Source organism: Ochotona curzoniae, unplaced genomic scaffold, assembly GCF_017591425.1.
Source record: "Ochotona curzoniae isolate NIBS_2020 unplaced genomic scaffold, NIBS_Ocur_1.0 contig_1071, whole genome shotgun sequence".
In the NCBI taxonomy this organism is placed as follows: domain Eukaryota; kingdom Metazoa; phylum Chordata; class Mammalia; order Lagomorpha; family Ochotonidae; genus Ochotona; species Ochotona curzoniae.
This window is the reverse complement of record NW_024464939.1, coordinates 21,200,733-21,213,247: the sequence shown is the minus strand read 5'-3', so window position 1 is coordinate 21,213,247 and position 12,515 is coordinate 21,200,733. Positions and strand designations below refer to the sequence as shown.

The following is a 12,515-nucleotide window of genomic DNA, read 5'->3' as shown; positions in this document are numbered from 1 at the left end:
ACTGATTATTTGGTGAATCAGTTCTAACTAGGGTAACCAGAAAAAGGCTTTATGTGGAAAGTAGGCATTTGATAATGCCTAACTACAATCTGTTGAACAAACAGCCTCAGTTTAAATCCCACCTGTGTTTATTGTCTGTATGGTTTGGAATAAGATATTTAGCCTCTCTTTTAATAAGTTTCTCGTGTTAAAATATGGATGATAGTAATTGTACTGTCTCATAGTGCTGTTAAGAAAATTAAATGCACCAACATATTTAATGTATTTACAGCAGTACTGCAGTAGTGAATGACTAGCAATTGTTAGCTAGGTAGGAAGATCCTTTAATTGAGTCATGAAAGATAAAGGGAAGGTGACAGGGAGGGTGTTGTGGTGTGGGGAGCAACATAAGCAAAGTTGTAAAGAAACAATAGGTGGCGTGTTGAGGATTTGACTCATTCATTATATACTTTAATTTGAATTAGACTCTTGCCAATTGATTTGTTCAGCAGGGTTTTATTGCAAAGCCTTTGAGAAAGAAACCTCATTCTATAATTTAATGCGATACTGTGAGATCAGAGATAAGAATAATTTACAGGAAGCAGTATTCTTGTTAGTGAATTTTTTAAACAGATGTTTGGCTAGAAATTCCAAAATATAATATGCATGATGGAACTAAACAGAATGGTAAATATTTTGTAAATAATGAGAGGCAGATTTCTTATCATCTAACAAAGATGTTACAATTTAGGAAAGAGAGGGATTGGAGTTTAGAATGAGCCCTGCAGTACTACATTAAGAGACATCAATCTGAACACAATATAACACATACATTCAGTTATAGACAGGTATAGAAATGAATATAGGTGTGTAGATATGTTTGTGTCAGTAAGCCAGCCCTGTCTACTACATAGGAAGCTGATTCTTTCTCTAACAAAAGAGCTGGAGTCCTGTGAAGAAATGGTGAATTACCTGCTTATGCAGAGTGATGAGTTTGAAATACCTGGGGGTTCCAGAAAATAATGAAATACTAGAAAATGATGGATGCTTATCCAAAGGACACAAGAAACAACAAGAAAGATCTCCTAATGGTCAAGTCTGGAACAATATGAGAAAAAAATGCTTGTTTCTTTTTCAAAGAATAAATGCCTATAAGTTCATACCAGCTCGGGTGTACCTTGAAGCAATAATTTGGGGAGAAGGGATCACTCTTCTTTACAGAAGCATTGTGGTTCATTTTGGCAGACATGATTATCAGTGGAAACTAAAATCAATGATCAACAGTTTAAAGACAAAATTTACATGAGTCCTACCATCACCAACAACGTGGTGATTAAATATGGACATGAAGGTGGTAACTGAAAGAGGAAATATCTGGCAGACATCACTTTAGCTAAGAGACCAAAGTTATTGTCACCTAAGATGAGACTTGCATCATGCATCCCCTAGTTGAAGCAGGCACAGCATAACCTCTGTGTGCCTTGCCAAACCTGCAGTTCCCTTCTCTAATCATGAGGGAATATCATACAAACTATAAACTGAGACATCTTACAAGATATATGACCATGCTCATCAAAAATGCCACAGAAAGGGGAACAGTAAGAACTGTCACTCTGTGGGGTCCTGGAATAGGAAGGGGGATATAGTGGAGAAAATAGAGAAATTTTAATAAGATTAGAAGCCAATTTTGATCACCATGATGGATCAGTATTATGAAGGATTAGTGTTAGTGGCAGCTGAGTGAAGCTTGTAAATTCTCTTATGTTTTTGCAGCTTTAAAGTTACTTCAAAGTAAGATTGTTTAGCTACTTAACTGCAGTTCTGAAATTCCTCTCCACCTTTCATTTTCCACCCCCCTTTTTTTCTATTTGATTTCTTTAAAGAATGTATTCTTTGTTCTTTACTTCCTTTCCATTCTTCCCTTACCTTAACTCAGAATTTGATAACTGCAGAGTTGCAGTTTTTAAACAACCTCCCATCATTTATTTCCAGACACAGACCAAGATGTTGCATTTCACATAGTAGTTAATTTCTGTGAGGGACTGATCAAGAATTATAACTCCTTTTATGACTTGGCACATTATGAAAACGTTTTTATTGCTAAACTCTCTTTGTCCTATAAACTTATGGAGACAGATTTAGAATTCATAAATCCACATGAGCAAGCCTTTCTAAACATGGCTTTAGAGCTCTTAAAGACAATATTTTCAGGACAGACCATTGACACAGTAGTGTAGATGTCACTTTGGATGCCCACCTATGGTGAGTACATTAAAGATCTTCTCATCTAAGTGTTTTCAAGGTATATAACACAGTACTGTTTATTATGCTCATGCTGCTGTGTCATGGGACACCAGAACTTACTCTTCCTACTTCACTGCACTCAGATTTGTCCCTTTGTCTTTATGCAATAACTCCTGTGTCAAATACAATGTTGGAATAACAGTTCCATATGCATATGTTAATACCATTGAAAATAATTTCTAGTGTACAGCTAAAAGTGATTTTTCCTAACTTTCAGGGAGCAAGAGTTCAGAACACAGCAAAAAATTTGGGAGTCAGAGATCGGACCCCACAGTCAGCTCCTCGGTAAGTGCATCCCCGGATCTGCTCCTTCCGGAAGTGCTGGCCAGCAGTTCCTGGGCAGCGTCACTCAGTATGCACCTTCTCTAGAACATCCCTGTGTTGTGCTTGCCTGAATGATGGAGGTTTCCATGGTCAACATCCAATATTTAAGAACATTTAGACATAAACATAGCCAGAATTAAGTGGACATTATCCCGATATAGAAATACCATCGTGAATTTGAAAGACATTGACTCAGCTAGGAATGTGGTTCACATTGGAGTCTGCATGAAAATCTTACCTACTCACAGAACCCATTTTTTTATTTTTTAAGATTTATTATTTTTTTTTTTTTTGGTAAGTCAGATATACAGAGAGGGGGAGAGATAAAGAGGAAGAGCTTCCGTCCTTTGAGTCACTTTCCAAATGGCTGCGACAGCCTGAGTTGAGCTGACCGGAACCAGAAGCCAGGAGCTCCCTCCGGGTCTCCCACGTGGGTGCAGGGTCCCAGGGATTTGGTCTGTCCTCGACTGCCCTCCCACAAGCAGGGAATTGGATGGGAAGTGAGGCTGCTGGGATTAGAACCAGTGCCAGTATGGGACCCTGACATGTGTAAGGCGAGGTATTTAGCTACTGGGCGATTGCACTGGGCCCAGAACCCATTTTAAATCTCATTTTCTTCTATGAGTTTGGTTTGGGTTTCCTTCCATTCTGACCTCCTGAGCATCTTATAACAAATCTGTGATAGCCTTTGTCATATTACATTGAAAATAACATTGTATGTTTCTTTTCCCAACATGAATATAAGTTTTAGGAGTTAGAGAATATGTCTTTTAGGTTTTATTCATTGCTTATCTTAGTGACTATGTGCTAGATTAAAAAAAAAATCCAGGCTAATTCAAGAATGATTAAGAACTGATTGAATAACTGTTATGTTGTTACTACAAATATTACAAATTCATACATTATCCTAAGAAAGGACACCAATCTACCTTTACAATAATTGAACATAGTTAACAACCACCCGAGAGATATTTTCTGTTTGTCTTTCCTGGTTATTAAGGTGGGCATCCATCTACTGTGAAGTGAGAAAAAGTTAAAAAAAATTATTTTAGATTGATTTCTTTTGTTATACTGGCATTTTAATAAAAAAGCAGGCTCTTTCAAGCACTGCCCAGATCAGGCTGTCTTTGTTTCTATTTACAAAGTCGTTAGCAGCGTGAGAGTGATGACTCCAGCATTTATGAAGTGATATTTCATTCTGAATAACTATGTGGGCAGTGAAAGTGCTTTCAAGAGGGAAAACATATTTTCCCCCTGAAAAAAGGATGGAGTACTTGTGCTCTAGCTGCATTTATTTTTAGTGCTGACTCCTAACTCTATTTAATCCTCAAGTTTTGTTCCTCTTAGCTTTCACAGTTGATTAGATTGGAATCTAAGACTTTCTATTGCTAAAGAATCATCTCACATAAGCTTTCTTTGCTTGCTCCTTTGGCAGACATTTTGTACTTATATAATAGACCCACTAAAGTGCTGAAATTCCAATTAAAATAAAAAAAAAACAGATAATGGCTCAGAATGATGTTCTTAGCTAGAGCTTATAAACTAATAAACAGTGGGATAAAGATAAGACTTCAGCATCCCGATCAATAAACCAAAATGCATGCTGAACCCAAGAAAAATACTTCATTGAACTCACTTTTTTCTTTATTAGGCTATGCTTAAAGCCCTTGAAATGAAACACAATAAAATGAGGCTCCTGTAAATGTTGACAAGGGAATAATTATCCTGAGACAGAAAAGAAAATTAATTTTAAATTGTTTTTTATTTATCTTCTCATTCATTCTGCAAGTATTCATTGAGAGCCCAAGAAATGTGAAGTGCTCTGTTATGCTCATGGCTAATATAAATCCTGATAGATGTAGCTCTGATCCACAAGGAAATTTCGGTTAAAGTGATGAGAAGGGGAAATTAGAACTACTAGGAAAGGCGAAGCGTGAGGATCACTCTGGCGCAGAAACATGGCAGAGAAATACACAAGGACTGGCATCCCTCCCATGGAAAGCAGGGCTCCCGTCCCAAAGACAATGGAGAGGAGGAACCAGGCCATTTCTGGCAAAGATGGGAAAATAAATATTTTCTTCATAAAGTTTGCTTTAACAGGGACTGCAGTGTGTTCAAAGTTGCAGCCGGTTTCCTTTTAGAATGCACTTTCTTTGTATGTTTAAGGTTTGTAATTATTGAGAGAGACAGACTGAAAAGGTGAATGAGCGAGTGATCACTCCCTGTTTACTCTCTGAATTCCATCGATGACCAGGACTGAACTTGACCCGAGCTAGGACTCGGGGATTTAACTCAGATCTCACGTGGGGATGACAGAGTGCCAGCTACGTGAATGATCATGTGCTGCTTTCCAGGGTCTGCGTTAGCTGGAAGCTGGAACCGCAGCCAGAGCTGAGGTCAAACTTAGGCACTCCAGAGTTGGATGCTTGCCACTAAGCATAGTTAAGGCCTAGTAAGGCCGAGCAATGATTTCTCAATTTTTTTTCAAATTCATTCAAAAGTCATATAATCACTTTCTGATATGTATCTGTTTGTGGAAGATCATTTGTGAAGTGCTAGGGTTACATACGGTTTTACTTTAGTTTTTGGTGTGTAGTAGACTTACAGGTGAAAAAAGCAAAAATGTTATATACCTTATGGTAAGTGCTATGATAGAACAGGCAAAGATATAGAGTACAGATGAAAGATGGAGAGGAAAACTCACAAAACACTCTTTAGCCAATGAACTTGGTAATGATTTCCTGTACAGAAAATGCACCCATGACATTCTGGTTGAGTGTGACTAAAAAACTGTGCAAAATGAGGCTGGAGTTGTAGACAGGGGCCAAAATCAGGCAGAAACATGAAGGTGCACTGAAGAATTTTTAAACCTGCAGAGAGTAATGAGACATGAATAAGCAAGCTTCCTTCCTGGAGGATTTTGGTGTGTTTGTTCTTAGCAACGTTAAAAGGGCCATTTGAGAACAGATAAAACTGGAGACAGGAATGAGAAAGGAGATTGTGGCCGTATTAGAAAACTGAGATGAGAGTGAACTAAACAGATAGAGAACGGAAATAATAGTTTGGGCACTAATTGGGCGAATGGGAGTTAGGAAAGCAAAACTTCCTCGTGACAACCAAATTTTTGGCATGAATATGAAGGGGGTGGTGATTCTGATCACTGAGATGGTGGTGTTTGCAGGAGAAAAGAACAACCCTGGGAAAAGATGGTGAGTTCAACTGGGAGCACTGGAACATGAGACACCATGTGGAAACGCCTTGTGAGCAGACCTATCTCTGAAGTCAAGGAGGGAGGTCTGTGTGTGGCTGTTTTCCTGTAAGCCGTCAATCTTTAGGACATAAATGAGAAATTGAAAGTGACTGTTGTTAGAATGATGAATGGGTTAGAGATGAGAGAAGGAGCTTATGAAACCACTACAAAATCAACAGTAAAGGCAAAGTGGAAAAATAGGGGTTACAGAATGTTAGATGAACAACTGAAGGAGTGAAAGGAGCCAGGGTGTATTTCTTCTGGCTCCATGCCCCAATCCCTGCCTCCTTCTAATGTAGAACTTGAAGGACAGTGCTGATTGCTTAAGTAGCTGAGTTGAAGCAATGCACATGAGAGGCCTGGATTGGGTTCCAGGCTTTTGGCTCTATGGGCACTGGAGGAGATATCTAGCTCATCCCAGTTCTAATTGTAGCTCCGTTCCAGCATTAGCTCCAGCTTTAGTTCTTTGTCTCTCGATTAAAAATAAAAATGTTATGGGAAAGGGAGATTGATCATAGTCACAGTATGGAAAGGGTGAATGTCGTCATTTAAGAAATCAGAAGGCGAGAGTAAGTGATTTGAGATGTTAATACTTTTGGGGTCAGCTGATTATGGGTGGTGACCAGGTATAGCCTGCTCCTAGGAGTGATGCTTTGTAGGCATCCTCAGCTTTGATGCATTTTGCATGCCCTCCTTAACAATCTGTGTTTAAAATACATATTAGGATCTGCCTACATTCAAGGAACTTGTAGGCGAACATATCCCTGAAATGACTAGTTTTTGTGTCCCAGTGAATTAATCCTCTGCTTGTAAAGCTAGCATCGCATGCCAAAGTACCAATTCGAGTTTGGGTCGCTCTGCTTCCAGTCCAGCTGCCTGCTAGTGTGCCTGGAGAGGCAATGGAAGATGGTCCGACCACACTGTCACCCACTTGGGAAGCCAGAATGGACTCTGGTGTTAGCCAGGCTCAACCCTAACTGCTGCAACCATTTGAAGGAACGAACCAGTAGATGAAAGATCTCCGTAGTTTCTCTATCTCTCTACTGGTTGAATGAATAAATAAATGAATAAATTTAAGAACAGAGTTTTGTGGAAAATAAGATACAAAATATTTTGGTTCAAAAAGTTTTGAAATATATACATACAAAGACTCCTCAAGGGGCTGGTACAATAGCATAGTAGCTAAAGACCTCACTTTGAAATCACTAGAATCCCATCTGGATACGGATTCTAATCCCAGCAGCCCTGCTTCCCATCCAGCTCCCTGCTTGTGGCCTGGGAAAATAATAGAGCATGACCCAAAGCCTTGGGACCCTGCACCCAAGTGGGAGATGCAGAAGAAGCTCCTGGTTTTTGACTTCGAATTGGTTCAGATCCAGCCATTGTGCCCACCAGGGGAGTGAACGATTAGATGGAAGATCTTCTTGGTCTCTCCTCTCTGTATATCTGCCTTTCCAATGAAAAAAATAAATAAATCTAAAAAAAAAAAAAAGAAATAGAATCCTAGAAATGTTGCTGGATATGGTTTTGTGAAAAGCTGTGCATATTTTAAATCTTTGCACTAAAATAAACTTATTTAATGATATTTTTACACCTTTTTTGAAGTATGCTTTTAATTTAGAATGACAAAAGTCCATTTGAGTGAGCATTGGAGTAGGATGTGAGTAGTGGTTACAGAGGAGGCTCTTCTTCTCCTTTACTTCTGCATAAACATTGGTCTCCGAATGTATTGAAGATTTGCTTAGCAGTTTGGCACATTGACCTTACTTTCTATTCTATCAAAAACATGGAACTGGAGCTAGTGCTCCTTATAACAGGCTTATAAGCTTCTGCCTGTGACACTGGCATCCTCTATGGCCACTGGTTTGGGTCTGGCTGCTCTGTTTCTTATCCTGCTAATGTGCCTGGGAAAGCAACAGAATATGACTCAACTACTTGAGCCCCTATACCCACAGAGAAGATCTGGCAGAATGTTGGCGTTCATGGCTTTGGTCTGGCCAAGCCCTGGTCATTGGGACTACTTGGGTGGTGAACCAGCAGATAAAAAATCCTCTCTCCTCTATGTAACTCTTTCTGATAAATGGACAGTCTTTTGAAACTATGAAGCTGCTGTGCTATGAAAAGTTGATTTTTTATTTACATGTGAGGCAGCATAATACAATACCTAATAAAGGTATTAAGAAATGTTTGAGTCCCACCTCTTGCTAGCTTTGTGACTTTATTTACTCAAACTTTTTCTTCATTGAAACTTTTTTTTTTAATCTGTGAAATGCAGAGAATTGCCTTGGGACAGAGTATCATTAATGTTTTAATCTTGAAATAGGCATATGTTTATAGTCTCCCTTTTTAGGATCTGCAGATAGAAGCTTAGCCTGATGTGCCATCTCAATGGCCCCAGAATTTACTTATTATTTGGAAGGAAGATGTGACATGGAAATCAAAAGCCCAGTCCTTAGCACTGTGTCACTTATCTGCCACTGTCACATCCTTCAGCATAGATTTTACTTTTTGCCATGTGGAGCGATTAAGGGCATGATGTATAAAATTTGGTTGGATGATTCTGTTCTCTGCATATTCTGACTTAAATTGAAAACACTGGGCTCACTGTCTGAGCCCAAACAGGAACAAAAGAAAGTGGGGCCATGAACCAGCTGCTCTATGCAGAGCCTCTAAGTGTGCATGGTGAGTGGAGTGAGAATACAGCGAAGGCCCCAAGGACTGGGCAAGCAAAAACCCCCCACTGCCCAACAAGTTAGGTGACAGACAACAAATGCCTTAGTGCAGAATGAGAGTCATACTCTCACCTACTACATTTCACTTCCAAACTTCATCTGCCTGCTCTAAATTCCCTAAGCACCACAATTTCCATTACAAATGTGTCTGAACTCAAATAACCCTGAGTCGGTTCCAAGCAGCCGCATGGCAGCTGAATCTGCTAGGCTCTGTGGTACCCAGAGCTGTTATTTCATTTGGTTATCACAGGGGCTTGCCTTTGCTCCTGTTGGCAAGGCAGACATTTCCAAAAGCATGGTAATGGAATGTGATGACTCAGCCCAGATCTCACGGGCAGGACATTTGCCACTCATGTCCCCACTTCCTTCCCAAGGAGAACCACTGTGCTTTTTGCTCTTCATTAGGCAGCTCTTTCAGGGAAATAAGAGGATAGAAATTAAGCGGGTGTGGGGAAGAACTTCGCGATTATTGCATTATTCAATCTTAGGGAATGCAATTTGAAGCAACGCTCTGTCCCTGAGCTAGCTGCAAAAGAACTTTTGAAGTATGTTAGCTCAATTTCATGTGTTCTTTTCTTTGGGCAAGATGAACTCAGCTTTTCTGATGAAATGTCCTTAACTCAACATTCACCTCTTCTATGGAGATAATACCTGGAAAATAAATCTTCCACACTTGAAATATGTTTTTGCATACTTCCAAAGGGAAAAAAAAAACTACTTCTGTTTCGAGACTAAAACATTCATTTAGTTAGCCAGATTTAGGACTTGATGCTCAACCATTCTCAGTCTTTACTTTTGAAATTAAATACCAAAGGAGAGAAAATGTGTAATTTGCTAAATTGGTCAACAATTCACTTAAATTGCTCTGTAAACATGATTGAATCACCATAGTTATCCCTGGGCTTGGGATGCTTGTAAAAAGTTCAGAGTGAAAGCTGTGGGTTATATTTTGAGATTAAAAGATCAAGCTCTGCAGTTGGAAAGACTAACAGGGCCATGGACACAAAGTGGAATACCTGGGCACTTTCAGTTGTTGCAGAACAAGCCACTAGAACTAGTGAAAGAGTAGCTATACAACCCCTATGCCTGAGTCCAATCACTGATATCAGGGTAGTGAAAATTTATTCGCAAAATGCAGAGCACAGAGACAGGAAACTTTCCATTAATTCCCAGGATCGCCAAAGGTCAGAGGTAAAGGTTCTTAGGACTTACGTTGGAGCTGAGTAGTACGTAATCAGCCCAAATGGAGAGACGTGACGTTGGTGGTTATAGGCTGCTCCAGACCTCAAATTTCCATAAAGAAATCTCCTTCGGACAATACTGGCTAACAAGATTTTGTCTATGGAGAGGCAGATAACGTTCTGAGTCCTGTGGTTACAACCCTGTAGGGCCAGTTTACCATACCCTTAATATTCAGTGAACTCTGTTTGATAAATGGTTAATCCAAAAAGGACGGACAAGAATACTTTGGGCGAAGGGAGACAAAGAGGCTTGGTGCTGGTGATGTCTTGTCTCTTCATTAGGGACATTTGTCTAAGGATTCTGTCTCATAATCAGACATCTTTTTTAAAAGATGTATTCATTTAGCTGAAAGGCAGAGTTACAGAGAGAGGGGGAATGGCTGGAACTGGACCAATCAGAAGTTAGAAACCAGGAGATTCTTCTAAGTCCTCCACCTGGTTGCAGAGGTTCAGGCACTTTGGCCACCATCCACTGCATTCCTTGGCACATTAGCAAGGAGCAGCCAGGACTGAAACAGGTGTCCATATGGGATGCTGGTCCTACACTGGCTGTTTACCTGATATGCCACAACACTGTCCCCATGTAGTCTTCTTTCAGGATATACACTACAGTTACCTGACAGCTATTATGTTTTCTTTTAGATTGGTTCTGTAGCTAGGATTTAACTATCCAGGAAAATGCAGGGCACTAGACATGATACAACCCTAGTTAGTCTCAGAGCTTTGCAGTGATATTATATGGCTTTAAACTAGATCTGGAATGTAAATGAGGAGCATCTATAGACATCTCCAGATGCAGGTGGGTTCCTTGACCGACTTGGAGATCCATCAAGTCTGTGGGGCCTGGGAGAGACAGATGGTGAGTTCTTAATAAATATATGCTAATTGGACCTTTGAGATTTGAGATTCAGGAAATCTGCCACATCAGCCCATCCTCAGCCAACTGCCTGCAACACGGGGATAATACAAAATGAAGAGAATTTCTAAAATTAATCTTAGAACCAGCAGACCCTTAGGAAAGAGGGGCTAACCTGCTACAAGTTACTCAGGACAGACATGATGGTAATTACCATGATAGTTCCACCTCTTAGAATTCAGAGAACATGTTTTATTACCAGCCTGTTGGCAACACTGAAGAAAAAAGGCAACAGGTATAAAAAATGTACCATTGCTTAATCAGTAACCGTATAGATGTGTGAAGAGACATGGACATGCACTAAAATTATAGGACAAAAATGTTAGCACTTACTAATTACCATGTTATTTTTAGTGAGATAGGCAATGTGAACGTGACTCACAAATGGAGAAATTGTTGGCAATGTGTTTGTTCTACCAATAAAAAGACTTCCCATAAGAGCAAGACTCTGGCAACTGCTCAACGTTTCTGTTCCTTCTCTAGATTGTACAGATTGTGTGAGCCACCTCCTCCAGTCGGAGAAGAGTGAAATGAATTTCAAGGATCCAGGCAGGCAGAAGCTTCTGAACACCAGCCCAGCTGCAGCGCACGCCGGTGCAGTATTCTCTGCTGCAGATAGAGAAATGCATTTTGTCTCTACAGCTATTTTCATGATGTGAATGACTAATGTTCAATTTGTACTAGAATATTTCCGCTGTAAATTCATAAGCATTCATGTGTTCTATTTACCATCACAAACTGATCTGTGTATTGACATTTAATATTCGTTCCTGGAATTAAAAAAAAACTATGAGTAAAAATGAACCTTGTACTAAAATTTGCTTTGTTTGTTTTCATCTTCCTCTAATGGGTATATGTAATAATGGATATTTCCATTTGAAGACATCTGTCACTGAAGAAACATGACCGCATTTGAAAACTCATCTTACATAAATGTCTAGGATGGTGCAGCCTGGGAGACATAGATGTTCACCCCTGTTCGCATTTGAGAAAGTCGTTTATGTGTGAAAAGGCATGTGTTACTTCTAATAGGGGCTTAAGAGCAAGCATGGATTACATATTTTCCTTTTTGCACCTAAATAAGCTTATATTTTAAAACCACTTTCTATGTTTTTTTTTTTGTTACTCCCACATTTCTTAATAGAGAACTGATGGAAGCTTCCAGAAAGAGTTTCTACCATTGCTTTCAGTCATAGAAATTTGATAATTATTTTGAAGTTGTGCATTGCATAACAACAATATAATGTTGTATATGCATGAGATGTGTGTGTGTGTGTGTGTGTAAATAAAATGCTAGCCAAGGATAATAGTTGTTATCAGGCATTTTAGACCTTTCTGGTAAGCTCATGTGTATCATGAAAAATGTGGAAACCATGATCAGAGTTTTCCAAGAAAAAATTGAACACTTGAATGTGGTAAGGATAGGTCATTTTCATAAATCATACATATTAAATATACCCTTGACTTTCAAGGCTTTTGCATTCTTGATATTATTGTCAAGGGATCCTGAAGGCTTGTGTACTTTGTACTTTTCATATACTGAAAATGTGTTTTTTTCATTGTAGGCTTGAGGAGTGAAAGAGCTAATTAAGAGTCAAATGCCATTGCCATTACTATTTTCTAATCACTATTTGGGAGACTAATCCTCAGGCAAGAATTCTGCTGTACTTGCTGTATTTCATGGAGCAAGTTATCTGCAATTGTATTTTTAAACTGATGCATTTCTTCTGTCCTGTGTATTGGCATTGCTTAATATTGTGTTGAAGGTT

The 12,515-nt window shown here is 39.3% G+C and overlaps 1 protein-coding gene across 1 annotated transcript in view; it reads left to right on the top strand.

Moving 5' to 3' along the window:
• PREX2 (phosphatidylinositol-3,4,5-trisphosphate dependent Rac exchange factor 2) overlaps positions 1–11,648 on the top strand; it is a 254,250-nt gene extending 242,602 nt beyond the window's left edge. The window contains exons 39-40 of the mRNA XM_040994636.1: positions 2,501–2,568; positions 11,230–11,648. Coding sequence (XP_040850570.1) covers positions 2,501–2,568; positions 11,230–11,275 — 114 coding nt within the window. The 3' untranslated portion in view covers positions 11,276–11,648. The remainder of the gene's footprint in view (positions 1–2,500; positions 2,569–11,229) is intronic.
• The last annotated feature ends 867 nt before the right edge of the window (positions 11,649–12,515 follow it).